Source organism: Tasmannia lanceolata, unplaced genomic scaffold (genome assembly GCF_043159265.1).
Source record: "Tasmannia lanceolata isolate RefF3 unplaced genomic scaffold, GAP_Taslan_0.1 ptg000044l, whole genome shotgun sequence".
NCBI lineage: Eukaryota > Viridiplantae > Streptophyta > Magnoliopsida > Canellales > Winteraceae > Tasmannia > Tasmannia lanceolata.
The window spans coordinates 14,928,430-14,952,725 of record NW_027518721.1 but is presented as its reverse complement, the minus strand read 5'-3'; the positions used below and the strand labels follow the sequence as shown (position 1 = coordinate 14,952,725).

Here is a 24,296-nt window from a genome sequence, read left to right as displayed (position 1 = left end):
AAGTTGATGAATATCAATGGCATTCTTTTCAAACTGAAGTGTATAGGAAAAAGATGCAAGTGAGACTGGATCATCTCAAACGATTCATTCTAATCGAAGATGAGAATCGAGCCAAGAATAACTTGGAGATGGTTAGACAACAACAATCTGCTGCTAACGCGGTATCAAATCCCAAGAAATTTCCTAAGAAATCCAAGTCACCTAAAGGTCACAATCCCAAGTTGGAGGCCAAAAATACTATCTTTCAGAAAAAGAAGGGCAAGTGCCACAATTGTGGGAAATTGGGTCACTTTGCGGCAGATTATAGGCTACCTAAAAAGTCTAAATCTGGCACACCATAGAAGGAAGCTCATATGATGGTGGGCAGTGCTGAGCCTAAATGTTGTGTTGCTATGTTGGGCAACAATAAAGCCAGTACCTCTTCAGACTGGTGATTAGATACAGGAGCCACCTCCCATGTTTGCAACTCGAAGAAACTAATTATGAATGCTGTTGGCGTGAAAGAGACCGTTACAGTGGCTAGTGGAGCCGAGGCAGAAGTGACTCACACTGGAACTGCGAACCTGATCCTTTCTTCAGGGAAAATACTAACTTTAAAAAATGCTAAAGTAGTTCCTGCTATTCAAAAGAATTTAATTTCTATTAGTCTTTTAAACAATGCTGGCATGTGTTCATTTTTTTTGGGTGGTAGAGTAACTTTAACTGTTAACTCTTATTATTTTGGCTGTGCTTTCTTAATCGATGATATGTATAGATTGAGTTTAGCAAATGAAACCGTTAGTCAGGTTAGTTCCACTTTGATTGATCATAAGTTGTTACACACTAGATTGAGACATGTGAACTATAGGAAAATGGTCAAACTTGCTAAAACTTATAATATACCTTTAGATACATCGATTAGATTTGACAGATGTGAAGTGTCTGCACAAACTAAGATCACTAGAAAACCTTTTCGTTCGGTTTCTAGAAGCACACAATTTCTTGAGTTAATACATTTTGACCTCTGTGACTTTAAAAGTTTCACTACTAGAGGTGGTCAGAATTATTTAATCACTTTTATAGACGATTTTTCTAGATATTGTCATATTTATCTCTTAAAATCAAAAGATGAAGCTTTTGATAAATTTAAAATTTTCAAGAATCGTGTTGAAAATCAATTGAACTTGAAAATTAAGTGATTTAGGAGTGATAGAGAAGGAGAATACACTTTGACAGAGTTCAAGGAATTCTGTGCCTCTCAGGGCATAATACTTGAAACTACTACTCCTTACTCGCCTCAATCTAATGGCATAGCTGAACGAAAGAACATGACGTTAACTGAAATGTTAAACTCTATGTTATTAACAGTTGGCATGCCTACTAGCTATTGGGGAGAAGCAGCTTTAACTGCAAATCACATACTGAATAGAGTACCACACTCTAAGTTGACCTCTACTCCTTATGAGTTATGGCATAAACACCCTTGTAGATATGACACTCTTAAGACTTGGGGCTGTATTGCTTATGTGAGGATACAAGACCCTAGGAGACCTAAGGTAGGACCTAGAACCAACACTTGTGTTTATCTAGGTGGTGCAGAAGATAGTGCTGCTGATCGGTTTTTGGATCTATCGACCAATATGGTTATAAAATCTAGAGATGCAGTATTCTTTGAGAATAAATTTCTCAGAGATCATGGTTTGACCATACCTGGCGATACCGAGATGATTACAGAATCGCATGTAGAGTCTGAACAAAATATTTCCCGTCTTACACTGATTTCTGAATCAGAACCTTTAAGAGTTTCTACAAGAGATAGAGTACCCAAGAACTTTGGTGAGGACTTTGTGACCTACCATTTAGAGAATGATCCATCTTCCTATAAGGAAGCGATGTGATCTAGGGACTCTTTGTTGTGGGCATAAGCCACTGATGATGAAATGAGCTCTCTGTTACAAAATTAAATTTGACAGCTAGTCGATTTGCTAAAAGGGGTTTAAGACTGTGGGCTGTAAGTGGATTTTGAAGAAGAAACTTAATCCTGACGGATCCATAGCTCGGTATAAAGCACGTTTAGTAGCTAAGGGCTATACTCAAGTAAGTGGGATAGACTACTTTGATGTTTCCTCATCGGTCTGTCATTTGGCAACGATAATAATTCTTCTTGCTTTGGCTTCTATTGAGAAGTATGTTGTGCATCAAATGGATGTAAAACGGCTTTCCTTAATGGAGACCTCACAAAGAAAATCTACATGAACCAACCTGAAGGGTTTTTCATGGAAGGTTTCGAGAACAAAGTTTGTAAGTTACACAAATCTTTGTATAGTCTTAAACAAGCACCTAAATTGTGGCATCTAAAATTTGACAAGGTACTAAAGAGCTTTGGTTTTCAGACCAGTTACTTAGATAAATGCCTTTACTTTCGTTTTGTGTCGAATAAGGTTGCGATTATTTGCTTGTATGTAGACGATATGTTGATTCTTGGTTCCGATCTCTCTGTAGTGAGTGACGTAAAATCCAGTTTGGTTAAAGAATTCGACATGAAAGATCTTGGTGTGGTTGGCACCATTCTTGGTATGAAATGCAGTTTTGAAAGGCAAGGGATTACTCTTAACCAAGCCCACTATATTGAAAAACTACTTTCTACATAGGGATACAGTGAGTGTAAACCGATTGAGACATCATTTGATTATACCAAGAAGTTGATCTCTAATGAAGGAGACAGTGTGAATCAGTTAGATTATTCTAAATTGATTGGTAGTCTCATATATGCTATGAGTTGCACTAGGCCAGACATAGCCTTTACAGTTGGTATGCTGAGTCGTTTCACTAGTAATCCTGGCCATGAGCACTGGGATGCCGTTATAAGGCTGATGAGATACCTTAAGGGTACTCAAGGATATGCTCTATGTTATAATGGCCATCCTCCTATCCTGGAAGGATATTCTGATGCATCATGAGGCTCATAATTAGGAGACAATAAATCTACCAGTAGTTATGTATTTACATTGGGTGGAGCCGTTGTTGCATGGAAGTCAAAGAGACAGACTTGTATTGCTCTATCATCTATGGAATCAGAACTTTATGCTTTAGCTTCTACAGGAGATGAAGCAGAGTGGATAAGAGATCTGATCCAGGACATTCCTTTGACCCACTTAAAGATTAACTCTTTAAGTTTGTTCTGTGATAATCAAGCCACAATTACGGTTGTGAAAAACTCACTCTTTAATGGTAAGAGGAGACATGTCAGGCTGAAACATATCACGCTGAATTATCTTATAGAACAAGGTATTATCACTTTGGTTGATGTGGGATCGAAGGATAATATGGCCGATGCTCTTATGAAGGGACTTGACAAAGATTGAATATTCAAAACTGTGGGGGAGATGGGGTTAAAGACTGCGTAGACGTGTCTTAACCTACATCCATGTTATTTTGAATTTTTCGAATCTCCCTATTTTGGCCAAGATAAGCACTTGATATGTTTCAATGATGTTTACAGTTGTCTTTATGCTATTCCACATTTGATGACATGTCCTTCTTGGGAAATGTTGTTTCATTCCAAACTTGATGATACAGCTTAACTCAATTTGAATATGATGCCTGTAACATTCCAAATGGAAACATGGAATTGTTCTTTATAAAAGAAATTGTTTAGGTCTTGTTCTTGATTGAAACTTGACATTGATGCTTATTGATATTGATATTTGTTTTTTTCAAACATTATGAAATTGTACTAAGTTCTTCTGGTAGAACTAGATACTTTTAGTAAAATACACAAATGATTGGATTCATTTTTTTTAATGAAATTCATATTTGGTAATTTACAGGAATTGGCGAAAATGGAGGAGATTGCCCCAATTTGGATCTTGATGAGGATGACTTACTTGATGGGTGAATCCTTATAGAGCAGTGAGAACTATTATTTTTTTCAGTTGATTAAATAGTTCACCTACATGTGAAACTGCTTATGTTTGAGTTTAGATTATTTCTAAAACTCTTGGTTATTCTTTAAAGTATTTTTGTTTTCAGTTGGATTACAGATCTTTATTGATATGGTGATATGGATGATTCAATAATTTTGTTTGGACATCACATTAACTATCTATTGGATTGTGCTATATGTAGAACATAGGAGGAGATTGTTGGGTATATAATATAACCCTATTATGTTCTAATATAAGCCCAATAAGATAATGGACCGGTGTAGTGGGCCTATTTGGGCTAGAGCCTATTAACCTATTAAAAGCCTAGTGTATCTCTATATATAGGGGCTGAAGGCTACAAACTTGGTATTCCAAAATAGATACCTAGGGTGTAATGCTTCAAGCAACCTCTTGCTTGACCTAATTACCACTAGAGGAAAAAGCCCTAATTGTCTATCGTTTTTGGATGTGAGTTTCTTCTAAAAACCCATCTCGTTTTCGATCGTCTGCCTCTTAAATAAAAAAGGACGAAGTCTGTTTTTTTTTGGGACTTGGGTTCCTTTCTCATTCAAATTCGTTGAATCGTTTCTCTGTGTTGGATCTCACGTTTGAAAACGTGCCTCTCTCTTGGTTGATTTTCAGATTGAAACTTGCCTCTCTCTATCTTAATCATCTTAATTGCTTGGAGGGCGGAAAGGGAAAACTGAAATTTGGGGTTTCTTCTCACGTTGGTGCTGTTATTTTGGGTTCCAAGCTACAACGGTTAATTTTTGCAAGTAACAGCTACCATTGGCTTAAAATAGAAACGTCTGCCTCTATCTCTTGTTAAAAAGGAAAAGGCCATCGTTCTTGTTGGCCGAATCCGTTTTGGAGTTAAATTATCTTGGGGACGATTTTTTTTTGAGATCCATCTCCTTAATTTCAAGCTTGAACGGACTCATCTTCTTACAGAGATGCACTCCAGGTGGGAGAGGTGAATCTGACGATTTGGGTATTTGAGAGGCATCACGCTCTCTCATCCGTCCTCATCTCTCAATCCCATCAATAGTCGTAGCCCATCCACCATCTAAGAGACAAAATTTGGAGGCGATCCTCTGTTGGCATGTACCTGGTGGAAAAGAAGGCTTCGAGGTAGATCTTCTTCTTCAATTGTCATCAACTGTGGTGGCCTAATTTTGTTTTTGGTGGAAATAAGGAACCGATCTACAATTTCCTTTGAGGTTTCTTTGGCGTGGGTTTAATTCTCCTACAGAATTGTTTTGGTTGTGGGTTTCTATCCCAAGAAATTGTTTTGGGATTGGATTACACCCCATGAGCAGTTTGGGTTGAGAGGAAAGAACACTAACCAGTTCTTGTTGCCGTCTTACCCTTCTTGCTGACGAGTTCTTGTCGCCGTCGGGTTCCAATAGCAATAAAACAAAAACCAACAGAAACAAAAAGAGAAGTGCGAGAAATCAATAGAGGCGTCGGCCTCTTGGCGCCGGCACTCCCTCTTGCCACCGGTTGGGTCTCACACCGCAGGTTCTTGCTATTTTCATGATCTTTCTTCGCGGTTCTAGTCAGTTCTTGGAATTGATACGCGGTTTGGTTCTCGGATTCAGTTCTCGTGATTCGCAATCAGGTGCACTTTTTCCAATTTTAATTTCATCTGAAATATATAATGGATAAGAATGTTATTCCAATTGAGATGGTCAAACTTCAATCCTTTGGTGGATCTGAGTTTAATTCATGGAAGCGAAAGACTCAATTCGGTCTAAAATATATGAAATTGTTTTTACACCATTTTGAGTACCTTTGCTGCCTCGACTGAAGAAGTTGATGAGTCTCAATGACATTCTTTTAAAACTGAAATGTATAGGAAAAAGGTGCAAGTGGGACTGAATAATCTCAAACGATTCATTCGAATCGAAGCTGAGAGTCGAGCCAGGAATAACTTGGAGATGGTTAGACATCAACAGTCTGCTGCTAACGGGGTAACAAATCCCAAGAAATTTTCTCTGAAATCCAAGTCACCTAAAAGTGAACATCCCAAGTTGGAGGCCAAAAAGACTATCCTTCAGAAAAAGAAGGGCAAGTGCCACAACTGTGGGAAATGGGGCCACTTTGCAACAGATTGTTGGCTACCTAAGAAGCCTAAATCTGATACACCACAGAAGGAAGCTTATATGATGGTGGGCAAGGTTGAGCCTAAGAGTTTTGTTGCTATGTTGGGCAACGGTAAGGCCAATACTTCTTCAGATTGGTGGTTAGATACAGGAGCCACGTGTCATGTTTGCAACTCCAAGAAACTTCTAGTTGATGTTGTTGCCGTGAAAGAGATCGTTACAGTGGCTAGTGGAGCAGAGGCAGAGATGACTCACACTGGTACTGCGAACTTGGTCCTTTCTTCAGGAAAAATATTAACTTTAAAAAATGTTAAAGTAGTTCCTGCTATTCAAAAGAATTTAATTTCTATTAGTCTTTTAGACAATGCTGGCATGTGCTCATCTTTTTTGGGTGGTAGAGTAACTTTAAGTGTTAACTCATTTTATTTTGGCTGTAAATTCTTGATCGATGATATGTATAGATTAAGTTTAACAAATGATACAATTAGTCAGCTTAGTTCAACTTTAATTGATCTTAAGTTGTTACACAATAGATTGTGACATGTGAACTATGGGAAAATGGTTCAACTTGCTAAAACTTATAATATACCTTTAGATACATCGATTAGATTTAACAGATGTGAAGTGTGTGCCCAAACCAAGATCACTGGAAAACATTTTCGTTCGGTTTCTAGAAGCACACAACTTCTTGAGTTAATACATTCTGACTTCTGTGACTTTAAAAGTTTCACTACTAGAGGTGGTCGGAAGTATGTAATTACTTTTTTAGACGATTTTTCTAGATATTGTCATATTTATCTCCTGAAATCGAAAGATGAAGCTTTTGATAAATTTAAAATTTTCAAGAATCGTGTTGAAAGTCAATTGAACTTGAAAATTAAGAGATTTATGAGTGATAGAGGAGAAGAATACACTCTGACAGAGTTCAAGGAATTCTGTGCCTCTCAGGGCATAATACTTGAAACTACTGCTCCTTACTCGCCTCAATCTAATGGCATAGCTGAACGTAAGAACATGACGTTAACTGAAATGTTAAACTCTATGTTATTGACAGCTGGCATGCCTACTAGCTATTGGGGAGAAGCAGCTTTAACTGCAAATCACATCCTGAATAGAGTACCACACTCTAAGTTGACCTCCACTCCTTATGAGTTATTGCATAAACATCCTTGAAAATATGACATTCTTAAGACTTGGGGCTGTATTGCTTATGTAAGGATACCAGACCCTAGGAGACCTAAAGTGAGAACTAGAACAAACACTCGTGTTTATTTAGGAGGTGCAGAAGATAATGCTGTTGCTCGGTTTTTGGATCTATCAACCAATATGGTTATAGAATCTTGAGATGCAGTTTTCTTTGAGAATAAATTTCTCAGAGATCAGGGTTTGACCATACCAGGCGATACAGAGATGGTTACAGAATTGCCGGTTGAGTCTGAACCAGTTACTTCTGACACTTGTCCCAATTTGATTTCTGAATCAGTTCCTGTAAGAGTTTCTACAAGAGATAGAGTACCCAAAAATTTTGGTGAGGACTTTGTGACCTACCATTTAGGGAATGATCCATCATCCTATAAGGAAGCGATGAGATCTAGGGACTCTTTGTTGTAGGCAGAAGCCGTTGATGATGAAATGAGCTCTCTGTTGTAAAATCTAACTTCGCAGCTAGTCGATTTGCCAAAAACAGCTAAGACTGTGGGCTGTAGGTGGATATTGAAGAAGAAACTTAATCCTGAAGGATCTATAGCTCGGTATAAAGCACGTTTAGTAGCTAAGGGCTATACTCAAGTAAGTGCGATAGACTATTTTGATATTTACTCACCGGTCTGTCATTTAGTCACGATAAGAATTCTTCTTGCTTTAGCATCTATTGAGTATTTTGATGTGCATCAAATGGTTAAACAAATCTTTATATGGTCTTAAACAAGCACCTAAATTGTGGTATCAGGAATTTAACAAAGTAGTAAAGAGCTTTGGGTTTCTGACGAGTTACTCGGATAAATGCCTTTACTATCGTTTTGTGTCGAATAAGGTCATGATTATTTGCTTGTATGTAGATGTTGATTCTTGTTTCAAATATCTCTCTGTGGTGAGTAATGTGAAACTAACCTTGGGTAAAGAATTCGTCATGAACAGACCTGGGTACTGTTAACACCATTCTTGGTATGAAAGTAAGTTTTTGAAAGGCAAATGATCACCCTTGGCCTAGCCCATTATATGAAAAACTACTTTCTTTTTGAGGATGCAGTGAGTCCAAACCGATTGAGACACCATTTTGATTATACCAAGAAGCTGATCTCTAAGGAAGAGACAATGTGCGTCAATTAGATTATTCTAAACTGATTGGTAGTCTCATGTATGTTTTGTGTTGCACTAGGCCAGACAAAGCCTTTATAGTTGGCATGCTGAGTTGTTTTGCTAGCAATCCTGGCCATGAGCATAGAGATGCCCTTATGAGGCTGATGGGATACCTTTTGTGTACTCAAGAGTATGCTCTAAACTATGGTGGCCATCCACTTGTTGTGGAAGAATATTCTGATGCATCATGGAGATTAGAATCAGGGGACAACAAATCTGCTGCTATTGTGTGGAAGTCGAATTGGAACTTTATGCTCTAATCTTCAGTTGCAATTGAAGTAGAAGAGATAAAGAATCTAATTATGGTTATGGACATTCCACCGACTTGTTTAAGGATTAGTTCCTTCAGTGTGTTCTGTGATAATCAAGCTACAACTATGGTTGTGAAGAACTCACTCTTTAATGGTAAGAGGAGATATCTTGGGCTGAAAAATGCCATGCTGAATTATCTCAAGAACATGGGATTATCACTTTGATTGATGTGAGATCAAAGGATAATATGGCCGATGCTCTTACAAAGGGATTGAACAAGATCGAATATTCAAAACTGTGGGGGAGATGGGGTTAAAGACTGTGTAGACATGTCTTAATCTCTACATCATCCAAGTTATTTTGCATTTTCGAATCTCCCTTTTGGCCCAAAGATAGACACTTGATATGTTTTCCTTGATGTTTAGAGTTGTTGTGTGTCATTCCACATTTGATGACATGCACTTTTTTGGAAAAGGTTGTACATTCCATACATAGATGATACAACTTACCTCAAATTTGGTTATCCTTTTTGGGAAAGGTTGGACATTCCATACATAAATGATTCAGCTTAACTCAAATATGGATAAGATGACTGTAACATTCCAAATGGAAACATGAAATGGTTCTTTGCAAAAGAAACTAGTTTGGTCTTGATCTTTATTGAAATTTGACAATAATGAATGGTTCTTTGCAAACGAAGCTGTTTAGGTCTTGTTCTTTATTAAAACTTGACAAGGATGCTTATGGTGAGAGTGATTCTGATACTTTTTCAGCCATTTTGGAATTGTACTAAGTTCTTCTTCAGGTAGAACTAGATACTTTCGTGAATTAAGGAATTGTACTAAGTTCTTCAGGTAGAACTAGATACTTTCACGTTTTCACAATTGGTTGGATTCATTTTCATGAAATTCATATTTGGTAATTCACAGGGATTGGCGAAAAAGGAGGAGCTTGCCTCGACTTGGATTTTGATGAGGATGACTTACTTGATGAGTGAATCCTTATAGAGCAGTGGGGACTATTATATTCTTTTCAGTTGAATAAATAGTTCAGTTACATGTGAAACCGCTTTTGTTTGAGTTTAGATTATTTCTAAAACTCTTGGTTATTCTTAGAAGTATTCGTATTTTCAGTTGGATTACAGATCTTCATTAATATGGTGATTTGGATGATTCAATATTTTGTTTGGACATCACATTAACTATCTATTGGATTGTGCTATATGTAGAACATAGGAGGAGATTGTTGGGTATATAATATAACCCTATTATGTTCTAATATAAGCCAAATAAGATAATGGACTGGTGTAGTGGGCCTATTTGGGCTAGAGCCCATTAACCTATTAAAAGCCTAGTGTATCTATATATATATAGGGGCTGGAGGCAACAACTTGGTATTCCAAATTAGATACCTTGGGTGTAATGCTTCAAGCCACCTCTTGCTTGACCTAATTCCTCTAACAAAAACTATTTTAGAGGATCTGCAGATATTCATTATATGGCGTTTTGTGGCAGCATGAACTTTAAAGATTTTTTTCTCAAGAGTTCAGATTCTCAACATATATGAAGATATCAATCACTTTGCATATTTTAAATTGATGAGGTAGCATTGTTAATTTTTAGATGAGCATCTCATTTGCTGATTTGAGAGTCTGTTGTAAGTACAGTAGAAAAATTGCTAATAGACTAGTAGATATACGGGTTGATTTATAATGTTTTCAGTAATTAAGTTATTCTGGTGTTCCTTTTAACACTTTTGATATTTGAGTGTGGCCAATGATTTAGCTGATTTATTGGCTAAATCTGAAGTGTAATGGGAAGCTTTTACCGGGGCAGCCTCTGCCCACTTTTTAATTTTCTCCCTATAAATTCCAGGTATCCTATCTTAAAAATTGTGGTCTATGAAAGAACTATTTGAATGGTTCTAGTCTTAGTCATGAAGGGATTGTATAATCTCACTATACTGTTTCTATTGTATTTTTGTTTTTTATGCAAGGGAAAAAAAAACAAGATTCCCGTGACACTTTGGATCGTGGGCAATTAACTCAATCAAATATGTTGGCTGAAATATTGGGCACTTCACCTCTGTGGTAGTTCTTTCCTAAATGACACTAAATTGAACTGACCCTTTCATCCACATGAGTTGTTCCATCATCTGTAGGGGGCCTTAGTGGTAATTTTCGTTTCGTTTCGTCTGGAAAACAGCATGGAATATGGGTATGTTCTGTTTCAGTCGGAACATGTTTCGTCCGAAATAGAACGAAATGTTCTATTTGGGATGAAACACTTTTTTCTCATGTTTTCTTCTTGCCTCTTCTTAGTTCTCCTCATCTTGCCTCTCCTTAGAATTGGGTATTTACATGCAAAGTCATTTAAGTAAATCTTTTTAATACCCATTTACTTAAAATTTACATGTAAATAGGGGAATACCCCCATTTGGATTTATTAAAAATAGTTTCAAGATCCAATTTTTTCACCTTCTTCATGAAAATTTTCTAAAGGCTTCATTAGCTGACCCCAGCTAGTTTGGGACAAAGGCTTAGTTGAGTTGAGTTGAGTTTCAAGATCCAATTTGAAAAGGATAAAAAGTCAATTCGACCTTTTTGGCCATTTCGGGCTAGGTCAATATCTTAACTTCCAAACGAGGGGTAATTTTCCAATTTAAAAAATTTATAAATTCTATAATGTCTAAACATTATTAAATCCCAAGAGTCCGGTAAAAAAATCTCATAATTTAGTCTCTAATTTTTTTTGATCTAGTCAAGAACTAGTCGACACAAGCATTTCAGCTGACAATGATTTTCCTTTAAGTAAATTTTGGATCTTTACAACCTTGATGTTTCGATGGATTGAGTTGCAGTCTTGCAGAGGACCTTTGTTCCAATTTTCAGCCATTTTTATTTTTTTTAGATTTTTTTTTTGAATTTTACCTGTTAAAAAAAATTTCTCCTGTCATAGTATCTTTTTCGAAATGAAACACCAAAACGTTCCATTCCACTTACCAAAACGAAATGGCGAACAAAACGGAATCGACAACTAAGGTAGGGGTGCAAGGTGCGCTGGTGGGTTGACCATTTTTTTTTTGCAAAGAAAAAAAGAAATGATTTTGATGCGATAACCATTTAAAAATTTGGCCCTAACATGACCCACTTGCACCCTTAGTTGACCTTATGTAGGTTAAACCTTGAGGTAGAATGTCCAAGCACAATATGTTTGATTTGTAACTATAAGCCCAAGTTGAAGTTTTCATCTCTCAATAAATTTCTTGAGTTAATGAAAGTATGCTTTTAAGTTCAATTTATTAACAGAAAATGTGAGAAGGAACGGACATGGTCGAACAAAGTAACAAGGTAGCCACTACAAGTTGGGAATATAAATCAAACTCATAAAGCCGTGGACATTCTACGCATTGGTCTGCAAGTTGGTTTGGTTTAAATGTAACCTTTCCTTTGGAAGTGTAAGATACCTCTTCCGAACGATCAGATTCATCAATACTGAAAATTAGGTCCATCGATATTATAGATTTCTACACATGCATTGAATTTTTCTAAGTTGTGCTGTTCTGTTAATAAATGTACAAATTGTTTATATTCTGTCGTGTCATGTGACATTTGAATGTTGGTTGTAATTCTATGAGGTAGGCATTATTCAAATTGTAATGTTCATAGCGTTGAAGAGTTTACATATCACACTCCTTCAAATTCACTAGTACTTATTATTACACATCTTTTTAACAGAGAATCATTGATCAAGATGAGTTCTGGTTGTCCTTTCTCTAAAGCGGCAAATGCCGGTGGTGTCTGTCCAATGAAATTTACGGAAAACCGTGATAGCCATCAGTTAGAGAATGGTGATAAAGGTAAAAAGGATGGTGAAGATTCCGTCGCATTATCTCCAAAGTGCCCATTTGGGTACGATTCTCAATCCTTTAAGTTGGGGCCCCTCAGCTGTTTGATATGCCAAGCCCTTCTCTTTGAGAGTAGCAAATGCATGCCTTGTTCTCATAAATTTTGCAAGTGAGTACTTCAAGTAGCAAGTCCATCATTTATTTTCTTTGCTCATTTTCCATGTTTGTCTTCTTTGATTATTACCGTCTATTACCTTCTTGTTTTGCCAGAGCATGTATATCACGCTTTAAGGACTGCCCATTGTGTGGAGCTGATATAGACAAAATTGAGCCCGATATGGAACTTCAAGAAATCGTTGAACGCTTCATTGAAGGTCATGCTAGAATCAAAAGGTCTCACGTTAATACTGATCAAAAGGAAGAAGGAGGTGAACATAAAAATGTGATATATGCGGATGTTTCCATGGAGAGGGGAGCTTTCTTGGTGCAACAAGCTATGAGGGTGAGTTTTCTCCGCTATATTTATGTTCCTGTACATCTCTATATGGCCACGATCCATCAAATTAGTGAAATAATTTGTCTTCATCTAGATTATATGTAGATGGTATGCAAGTTGCTTCCTACATTTGCATGCTTGATTAGTAAAATTTGTCAGGTGTCTGTTTATTGTGCAGGCGTTTCATGCCCAGAATATAGGAAGTGCCAAATCAAGGCTTAGTATTTGTGTAGAAGATATGAGGGAGCAACTAGAAAGGTCGGGTAGCACCTCAGAATTATGCTCTCAACTTGGCGCGGTCCTTGGAATGCTAGGTGACTGCTGGTATGACTTTTCTTCAGTTCTCTATTTTTATAAAGCATGTATTCCCAGAGTCTAGAAAGCATTAGCGCTGTAGGCATCTAATCTACATAGTTAAATGGAATATTGGTGTTTTTTTTGGCTTTCTGCATATTGTTGTTTTTTGGCTTTCTGCTTCTAGAGCGTTGGCTTTCATAGCACACGCCTGATGGGACCTTCAGTCATTCCTTTTTGAAGAGTTATCCAAATAATCTTCTCTCATAATCTTTATGTGAGGAACTTTTAGTCTGGTGTTATATGATTTAGATGAATCCAACAGTTGCATTATTTGGTGGTTTTCTCATCTGTAAGCATTATAATTTTTTATATAGTTAATCTAACCATCCAAACTCCAATACAACAATTTTTACGGCTACCCATATTTTTTTAATGGCAGCAACTTTATTAATAGAAAAAGTACCGAGATGGTCAATACAAAGATAAAAAAGATAACAAAGCAAAAAGGGAAAGCCCACAAATATAGAGAGATGGACAAGACTTAGGGAGGTAAAGAATCGAACACTGCCAAAGATTCTTTTACCACCCCTACCTAGCTAGCCTGTTATACAACACTATTTGCATACTTCTAACATGCTGAAAGACAATAGAAGAGGAACCCGCCCTATCTTGAATCTCATCAAAGAAATGGTCGAATCTCCAAGGATGATGATGGGAACCCTTTATCCAACGGAGTACATTAAGAGAATCGCTTTCCAAACGATTTTTATCTAACATCTTTATACCTTGGTGCACTGCATGGCTACCCTTGATCTTGTTTAATTTATTTTGCATAATACCTTTATGTGTGCTGTCCAACTTTCTGTGCGTATTCAGATTTCAGCAAGAGTTTCCAAACCCAATAATTTACTTGATGTCTGTATCATTAGCTAGGTGTTCTTTTTCTTTTTATTTTTGAAGAAAATAAAAATTTTACTAGAGAAAAGATTACAAGCGGGTTGCCCTGAACACAATATATCTCTGCAAGATCCAGATTTGACCAAGTTATCTGCAATCCCATTAGCCGATTGTGAATATGATGAAAAGATATGTCCTCATCTCTACACTCGTCAACAATCTCATCAACACCACTTGCCAATCTCGAGGACCCACACTTCACCTATGAGCCCAAGCAATTGCATTCTTGGTGTGTCCCCTTCAACACTTGGCCAGTCTCCAACGTTGGCTGCAGATGTCTGTACTTTGGCATTCTTAGCTCTGATTTGATTCACATATCCGCTATCACCACTGGTCTTTCGTCTTATTACATGTTTCTTGTCAATTTATTTTTGGTTACAATCTCCATATGTTTGCGAGCTATTTGAAATATGATATACTGATATTTTTTCGAGTACTTGCTGTGATATATATTCTGGCTGTGAAGGAGAAATTGTTTGTGTTCTGTCTTGAATTCCTTTCGGACCTAATGCTTCCTATGTGAAAATGCATCTTCATTCCTGTCATTTTTATTATTTTTTACATAAAGCCTAAATAACTGCTGTACACTATCTCGATTGCTAAATAGTGATGCTATTTTATTATGCTTATGTTCTGGAATTGCAGTCGAGCAATGGGAGATGCTGGTTCTGCAACTAGTTATTATGAAGAGAGTGTCGAGTTCCTTTCAAAATTACCTGCACCTGATCTGGAGGTTACTCTTAGTGCTTGTCTCTGAATAGTTTTAAAAGTGGGAGACACTAAATTACTTCAACTATTCTAGATTCTACTGCTTAATTTTTGGGGAATATATTTCACTGCAGGTCGTGCACACCCTGTCTGTCTCACTTAATAAAATCGGAGACCTTAAATACTACGACGAAGATCTTCGAGCTGCAAGATCCTACTATTCTCGATCTCTGGATGTCCGCCGTAATGCGGTTAAAAATAATCCAAATGTCTCTTCTCAGGTTACCAAAATTTACTTCAATTTGTTTAGTTTGGAGTTCGAAATTATTTCCGATGCACTTAAACCATACAAACACACTCACACACGTGCAAATTGGCAAACAGCACGCTACCAGTAAACTTAATTTATCCCTGGATTTAAGTTACGAATATTCAATATCTTTCCCTATGCCAAATACCACTGCTAGTGCTTAAAGTAGATGAAAGGTAGATAAATTATATATATACTCAACTTATCTAAGCTTTTCTCCCAAACTAGTTGGGGTTTGCTAATGAATCCTTTAGAAAATTTTCATGAAGAAGGTGAAATAGTCTACCCGGCTCAAATTGACTAAGTCTAATCCTGACACTAGTTGGGTTCATCTAGATGTATCATTTTCTTCCATTCTCTCCTATCCAAAGTCATGTTCTTTGTTATGTTCCTAGCAGTGGAGCCCCGCTCAGGATCTCGGTCATGATCCGGCGCGCACCCATTGGTGTGTTATTTTGTATTGTAGGCATTTAGCTTGCTTGTTGGCGTTTGCTCGATTTGAGTGTATTGTATTTGATTTCTGCTTTTCCGTGAACTAGGGAGAAAGGAGTCCGAATTTCACGAAAAAGGAATTGACCAGAGTCGCCACCTAGGTTAGGGCCTAGGACCCATGAATGACTGCGAACTAATCTGCGTTCCAATGAGATGGGTTAATTACCTGATTACGAGAACGGAAGGTGTTAGGCACCGTTCTCGCCCGGTAAAAAACCGGTCTTTATATTTGAGAACTTTATTTATTTAAATGCTAACAAAAAGGGGTTAAGATTTTTATTAAGGTGATTTGTTCAAAGGAAATTACTAACCTAATGTTTTATTGATTTATTTTAGCCATTCACAGTTTATACTTGTGCGGGTCAGGAGTTTCAGTCCTAAATGCCTAGCTAAGATGCCTAATGCCTAGTATGTAGTTGACTAAGCTTGAGAATTGAATGTTGATTGAGATACTCTGAGGCTAGTGAAGGATAATCTCTACATGCCTAGAATGCAGGTTCTATATGATCCTAGAGCTAATGCATGGGATCCTAACGAGCCTAAGCTAAGGCTTGATCTAGGGTGAGGGTTAGGTGTCCTAGACTTCAAGGTTCTAGGTGAGGGGTTCCTAGGGTAAGGTATCCCGATTTTAGATTCTAGGATTGGGTATCCTAGGCTTGAGTTCTAGGATTGGGGTATCCTAGGTTTGGGTTCTAGGATTGGGTATCCTAGATTTGGGTTCTAGGATAGGATGTCCTAGGATAAGGTGTCCTAAGGTTGAAGCTAGGTTTTCCCAAGGTATTGGATTCCTAAGGGAGGAGTTTTCCATAGAAAGGGAATGTCCTAGAATGGGTTTTCTAAGGATTTGGAATTCTCAAATGCTTTAGTCTTCCAAAGAACTAGAATTTCCAAGTATTTGGAATTCGCAAACACTTTGGTTTCCAAATGATTTGAATTTCCAAGGACTTGGAATTGTTCCTGGTGAGTTTCTAACTTAGATGGACTCTGATTGACTCTGGTCGTGTAATTGGGTCACTTTCAGGGCACTCTGCTGTTTTCCGGTTCATTCCAGGAGACTGTTTAGTGTATTTCAGAAGCTTTCCAGGGTACTGTGTCATTCCAGAGGGACTCTGGGTTGACGCAGGGAACTCAGGGGGCTCTGGATGATCCTAGCTCTTAGAATATGTCTTTAGGGTAACCATTTGAGTTCAAGGTCGAGTGGGCCCTTGGGTTTTAGGAAAAGGGTTAGGCCGAGTGGGCTGCAGGGTTGAGCTTGGGTTAGGATAAGGATGTGTTCAAGGTTTAGACCGAATGGGTTTTTATGGGATTATGGACAAGGTTAGGCCGAGTTGGCCTTTGGGTTTGAGTGGGTTTGAGATGTAACTTGGATTGAGTTGGGATTTGGGTTGGGGGCACAAATAAGGTTGGTGAGGGTTGAGTGGGTGTAAATATGATCGAGTTAGGTTGCACCTAGGGTCGGGTTGGGGTACAACTAGGGTCGGTTTAGGGTGAGAGTTGGGATACAACTAAGGTTGGGTTGGGGTACAACTAGGGTCGGTTTAGGGTGAGAGTTGGGGATACAACTAAGGATGGGTTGGGGTGTACTTAGGGTCTGTTAGGATTGGGTTGGGTTAGGTTGGGGGTGGGGTTAGGCTGAAATGCAAGTAAGGGTGCAACTTGGGCTTTGGGTGGGTTCGGGTAGAGGTAGGAGTAGGGGTTAGAGGCGCAACTTAGGGGTGGGGTTGAGCTTGGGTTGGTTCGGGTAAGGCTAGGGGTGGGGTTGGGGTGCACCTTGGGGGTAAGTTGAGTTGGGTTGGAGGGGTTTGAGTTGGGTTGGGCTGGATCGGATCGTCGTGCGTAAGAGTTGGGTCGGTTTGGGTAGGGGATAGGAGTAGGGGCTGGGGTGGTTTGAGTAGGGTGTGGGTCGGGGTCGAGTGAAGCTTGGGTTGGGGTAAGTTGGGGTTGGGGTAGGGTTGGGAGTGGGAGTTGGGTTAGGGGCTGGGGTGGTTGGGTTCGGGTGATGGATGAGGGTTTGGGGGTGGGCGCGCAACCTAGGGTGGGTCGGATGTAGGGTGGGTTCGGGTGAGCTGTGGGGGTCAGGTTAGGGCTAAAGTGGGGGTTGGGTTAGGGGACTAGGGGTAGGGTTTGGTTAAGTGTCAGATTTGGCTAGGCCGAGTGGGGATTTGGTCAAATGGTAGGGGGAAAAGTTGGGGCTGAATGGTAAAGGAGAATATAGAGCCGAATGGCCATTTTGCCTGAGCCACTTTTTATTGGTTTTGATCATCAAAACTAATGTTTCTACATCAAAACTACTGTTTCTACATAATGCCTCTTTGGATTTTTTTCTTTTCTTTTGATCACAATTAATTATTTCCATAGAAACCAAGACTTCCAATTTTATTTTCCAAAAATGGAACTCCCAGTTCGTTTCCTTTGGGCAAAAGTTACTGGGTCATATTAAATTTATCATTTCTAATGATACCATCATTGGTCCTTTAAAAAACACCATCAATGTCACAGCATTAGTATCATTAGTATCGCTCTCGAATAAAGGGCACTAATTAAAACCAAACATTATATGAAAACAAAAAAACATGAAGAGAACCTAGTACTCATATCCTTCCATTTTTCTGATTTCATTTCTTTACCCATTTTTTTCTTGATTTAAACATTTGACCTACACAACTACTGACAGCATTGTCTATTGTTGAAAACAAAACTGCCACTAGCAATATTTGATTTAATCTATCTTTCTCATGGAAAACGAAACCATTGTTGTCGTTGTTTGCATTTATTATATATATATTTTTAAATTAACGGAAAACTCTTATGCAACCTAAAACTGAAGTTAAGGCAAGAACATAAAAACAAATGAATACCAATCTCTTGGAAGATACAAATGGCTTGACAATGAGGCTTGACCGCACTCTGCCTTGAAACCGATCTTTGAAGAACTTGAGAGGACGAATTTTACCCGAGGGGAGGGAAAGAAAGCTATGGTTGTTGGGCTTGAGGCGGAGTTGAGAGGGGGCAAAAGTACTAACTCCTTTTTCTGGGAAGAAGACTCTTGTAGTAAAGTGAATAGACTTTTCTCTTTTTTTTTTTTGTGTGGCTTAGGGGGGTTGAGAAGGGGCAAAAGTACTAACCTAGGGAAGACTATGGGATTATGGGGGGAATAAGCTAAAGAAAACTATAATGGGAGAGTAAGCTCTTTGAATTGTATCCCAAATGGGTTGGGAGGAGTTTTATTTATAGGACAAATTGGGGTTATTTTGGGTTTTTCACAAAGGGGATGGGGTGGAGGGTTAGGATCGTTTTGGTTAGGATCCGATGGGTGAGAGGATTAAGGGAGGGAGGGAAAGGCCACAATTGGCTAGCCAGTGATAATATTGTCACATCCCCAAATTGGTTTGATTTGGATGGCTCGGATGCAATCATCTTAGAAAGGGAGCCGCGGACGGTTAAGATTGCACAAAAGGGAGGGAAAATTCTCTTTCTCTTTGCACATGGGGGAAGAGGTGGATGAGAGAATGTAATTGGTTAGATGGGCTATGAAATGGATGGTTGGGATCAATGTATAATTAGGGTCCTAGAACATTAGGGTCGTCCTAAGAACGAGGTGTCTCAAGTAGCATTGGACTCTTTGATGCGGACCATGTCCTGAGATTTAAGGACTCCTATACTTTAGGGGTTTTTCTAAATCACCCCAAAACAACTCGAGATCAAAGACGTTCCTTCAAGACACGAAGGTTGTCCTAAACTTTAGGGAATAACCTAAAATGTAGGACCTCCTAAAATTTAGGAAACGGCCCGAGACGACTCAGATTGCTGGGTATTCTTCCCGGATTTGGAGCTTTTCACCTACAAAGTGGGAACTACTCTAGAACGTAGGACTCCCCTACATTTTATGTCATTTCATAAAATTTAGGAAACGACTCGAAACGACTCGGATTACTGGACATCTTTCCCGGGTTGGAAGGATTCTCCTAAAATGTAGGAATTACCCTAGAATGCAGGACTCCCTACAATTTAGGACATTTCCTAAAATTTAGGAGAGTCCTACATTTTAGGGTATTCTCTAAAGAATTCCTAGAAAGTAGGACTCCCCTACAATTTAGGACATTTCCTAAAATTTAGGAGAGTCCTACATTTTAGGGTATTCCCTAAAGTTTAGGACAACCTTCATGTCTTGAAGGAACGTCTTTCATCTCGAGTTGTTTTGGAGTGATTTAGAAAAACCCCTAAATTATAGGAGTCCTTAAATCTCAGGACATAGTCAGCATCAATGAGTCCTACCCTACTTGAGACACCTCGTTCTTAGGAGGACCTTAATGTTCTAGGACCCCCTGAGTCGTCCCCATACTTTGTTCCTCTCATTTTCTATTTTTCCTCTCCTTTCGTGACCCTACTTCCTTATTTTTCTCTCGCTCGAGCCCGTATTGGATAAGGGATTACCGATGATTGCAAGATCAAGAGCAAAGATCAATTTTGTAGCGATGATTGGCAAGTTGAGACCACTTTGGACTGTAGCTCTATGAACCAATCATGATTTAAAATTTCGGTTTCGGTACCGGTTTCGGACCCCTGAAATTTTGAAATTTAGACCGAAGAAGTTTGGTAATAATTAAAAAGCTTGTTTAATTCATGTCGAAAATTTGAAATTTCGCCAAATTTCGGTTTCGGTCCCCTTTAAAATCATTAATTCGGTCGAAATTTAAAACCACGGAACCAATGGCCGAGATCATCTTATCTCAACTCAATGATCAAGATGGGAGTGATTGGACCGCTGATCACCTAAGAGTGTAAAGGCTTGTATCATCTGCAAAATCAATGACTCTCACTCATTAAAGATGGAGCATTTGAAATTGAGATGATATTTTCCTTGGAATTCTTATTCGAGGGAAACATTTCCCTCATCATTTTACTTTCCGTGGATTCGTTTTTTCTAAGAAATCATTATCCAAGTAAAATGCTTTTCATCTTTGAATGCCACGTGGCATAATCTCGTCGGTCAAAACATTCCCTTTTATTCTTTGTAATCTTGACCGTCAAACCGAGAAATGATCTCAAGATAGTCCATCAAATCGCATCTCAGCCGTCCTTCGAACACAAAATCACTTTATTTAAAAGCCATAAAGGAAGGGTAGATTTGCCATTTGCAAATAAGTGAGGCATTCTTGCAATTAACACAAAAGTTAGGGACAATTTGGGCATTTCACAATGAAAGCAAGAGGGAAAATAGGGAAAGAGATGAGATCAGGTAGGAGAGAGAGAGAGTTGGGAATTGGCCACTCTCCCCCTCAACCCCAACCATCCCTCCCTCTCTCTCCCCACGATTTTTTCAATCCCCCCCTAATTCGTCTCCCCAAGTCTCTATCTCTCTCCTCCAACTCATTCTCCCTATCTTTCCCACCAACGAAAATCAAATCTCTCTCAATCTCTCTTGCATTATAAATTGATCCCAACCATCCATTTCATAGCCCATCTAACCAATCACATTCTCTCTCCTCCACCTCATCCCCCCTTGTGCAAAGAGAAAGATAATTTTTCCTCCCTTTTTGTACAATCTTAACCGTCCGCGGCTCCCTCTCTTAGATGATTGCATCCGAGCTATCCAAATCAAACCAATTTGGGGAGGTGGCAATCTTATCACTTGCTAGCCAATTGTGGCCTTTCCCTCCCTCTCTTAATCCTCTCACCCATTGGATCCCAACCAAAACGATCCTAACCCTCCACCCCATTCCCTTTGTGAAAAACCCAAAATGACCCCAATTTGTCCTATAAATAGGACTCCTCCCAACCCATTTGGGATACAATTGAATAGCTTGCGCTCCCATTATCATTTTCATCAGCTTATTCCGCCCATGATCCCATAGCTTTTCCCACCTAGGTTAGTATTTTTGCCCCCTCTCAACCCCCTCAAGCCACACAAAACACAAGAAAAGAAAGCCTATTCTCCTTATCCCAAGTCCATTAACCCAAGATCCTTCCCCTAGAAAGGTTAGTACTTTTCCCCCCTCTCAACCCCCTCAAGCCCAACAACACAAAAGTCACTCCTTCCATTTTCGGTTCGAGTCTTACGAAGAGAAGATCCGACACACTCTACCTCAAGCCCAAGGTTGTGTTCAAATCATCCAAGAGGTTAGCAATATCCCTTTCATTTTTGAATTTTTGTTCATAAAGGGGCTATTGAATCAAAGAAAATGTAGTACAACAGTTTTTTTGCTTTCCAAATTATTTGATTCAAATGGTTCGAAACAATGAGCTTGTGTGAAAAATTGATTGATTCAAATTGATGTTTTCGTGATTTACTGCTATAATTCGGTCATTTTTTAATGCTGAAAATGGGTCATTTCAGCACTATAATTTGGTTATTTCAGAATTTGATGCTGTTGTTTCAATGACCAGAATATAGTATAAATGTGTTGGCTGAAATGCTGCTGTTATCTTGTCATTTTGAATGTTGAAAACTGACTATTTCAGCACTATAACTTCATTATTTTCAGCGCCATAAAAAGGTCGTCTTGTCAATATTTTAATCAAACCATCCTCTATATTTGCGCCGTAATCTGGACATTGTGGGACATACAAACGTATTGGGTGAATGCCCATCATCGGATCGTTATAGGATCAGCCCATGGATCATTTTATTTTGATACAGACGAGCTACAAATTGGACATTTTATATATTCCATCTAAAAGGGTGGGTATTGCTTCATGATTATGAAACAGATATAAAGAAGTTACGATCCAGACGACTAATGATGGTTATGTGTGACAATTGCACCAAAGCCCAAACCTATAACCTCACCTAAGATGCATCCCTAACCCATCCCCTATTCCTACTCGAACCCAACCCAACCCCTGTCCTTACCCCAAACCCACACCCCAACCCCAAACCCGAACCCAACCCAACCCCCAGTCCCTATCTAACTCTTACCCCTACGCCTACGCCTATCCATAACTTTACACCCCAACCCCTACCCGACCCCACCCCACCCCACCTGACCCCACCCTACTCCTATCCGAACCCTACTCCTACGCCTACCCCTACCCAAACCCAACCCAACCCAACCCAACCCAACCCAACCCCCATTTCTACGCCAAACCGACACCATTCAAACCCCCACACAAGCTCACCCGACCCTACTTCACCCTCATCACACCTCACCCGACCCCATTTCAGCCCCAATCCCTTACCCGAACCCACTTCAAACCCCACCTAACCTGAGGTGGCACCCCAACCCATGTCAACCCGACCCTAGTTGAACCTCAACCCAGCCCTAGTTGCAACCCAAACCCAGCCCTAGTTGCACCCCCTAACCAAGCCCTAGTTGCATCCCCTAACTCCGCTCTAGTTGCACCCCAACCCTTAACCCAAACACAGCCCTAGATGCACCCCTAACCCATCTCTAGTCGCACTCAATCCACCCTAGTTGCACCCGAACCCTCAACCCAAACCCAACCCAAGTTGTACCCCAACTTGCACCCCTACCTCTAAGCCAAACCCAAGATTGCACTTCGATCTACTCTCACCTAACCCAAGTTGTACCCTCATTCCAACTCAAGCTCCACCCTTACCAAAACTTAACCCAAGTGGTACCCCTACCCCAAGCCTAAAGGCCTACTCGGGCTAACCTCGTCCATAGTCCTATGAAGACCCCTTCGGTCTAAACCTCGAAAACAACCTTACTCTAATCTAAACCCCGCAGCCCACTTGGCCTAACTGTTTTCCAAAAACCCAAGGGCCTACTTGGCCTTGCACTTAAATGGTTATCCCAAGGACATATTTTAAGAGCTAAGATCATCTAGGGTCCCCCTAAGTTCACAGTGTCAACCCAGAGTTCTTCTAGAATGACACAGAGTACCCCAGAAATCTTCTGAAAAACACTAAACAGTCTCCTGGAGTGAACCAGAAGACACCAGAGTGCTCCGAGAGTGACCCAGTTTCACAACCAGAGTCCCCCAGAGTCTATCTGAGTTGGACACTTATCAAGACCAATTCCAAATCCTTGGAAATTCCAATTATTTGGAGAACTAAAGCATTTAGGAATTCTAAATTCTTAGGAAACCCATTCTAGGAAAATCTTTTTCTATAGAAAACTTCTCCCTTAGGAATCCAAAACCTTAGGAAAACCTAACCCCAATCTTAGGACACCTTATCCTAGGATACCTAATCCTAGAACCCAAACCTAGGATACCCCAATCCTAGGATACCCCAATCCTCGAACGTAAACCTAGGATACCCAATCCCTGATCTTCAATCTAAGATACGCAATCCTAGAATCCAAAACCGGGATACCTTATCTCAACTCTCCAATTCCAAAATTAGGATACCTTATCCCAGGAACCCCTCACCTAGAATCTTCAATCTAGGACATCCAATCCTGCATCTCAGATCAAGCCTTAGCTTGGCTCATTAGGACTCCTTACATTAGTTCTAGGTTCATATAGAACCAGCATTCTAGGCACGTAGAGATTATCTTTCGCTAGCTTCCATTACCCAATCAACGTTCAATTCTCAGGCTCAGTCAACTACATTTAATAGGACCTATGCTAGGCATCAGGCATCGTAGCTAGGCATTTAGGAC

General features: G+C 39.3%; 1 protein-coding gene across 4 annotated transcripts in view; it reads left to right on the top strand.

The window, feature by feature from the left end:
- LOC143863845 (protein NCA1-like) overlaps nucleotides 1-24,296 on the top strand; it is a 39,544-nt gene that overhangs the window by 2,231 nt on the left and 13,017 nt on the right. Inside the window, exons 2-7 of one of the 4 annotated variants that reach the window (XM_077374625.1) lie at nucleotides 3,810-3,873; nucleotides 12,357-12,635; nucleotides 12,737-12,968; nucleotides 13,141-13,286; nucleotides 14,862-14,949; nucleotides 15,059-15,205. In XM_077374625.1, the coding sequence (XP_077230740.1) occupies nucleotides 12,373-12,635; nucleotides 12,737-12,968; nucleotides 13,141-13,286; nucleotides 14,862-14,949; nucleotides 15,059-15,205 (876 nt within the window). In that variant the 5' untranslated portion in view covers nucleotides 3,810-3,873; nucleotides 12,357-12,372. Of the gene's footprint in view, nucleotides 1-3,809; nucleotides 3,892-9,612; nucleotides 9,632-12,356; nucleotides 12,636-12,736; nucleotides 12,969-13,140; nucleotides 13,287-14,861; nucleotides 14,950-15,058; nucleotides 15,206-24,296 lie in introns of those variants that run through there. The other 3 variants (XM_077374622.1, XM_077374626.1, XM_077374624.1) reach the window with 3 other exon arrangements.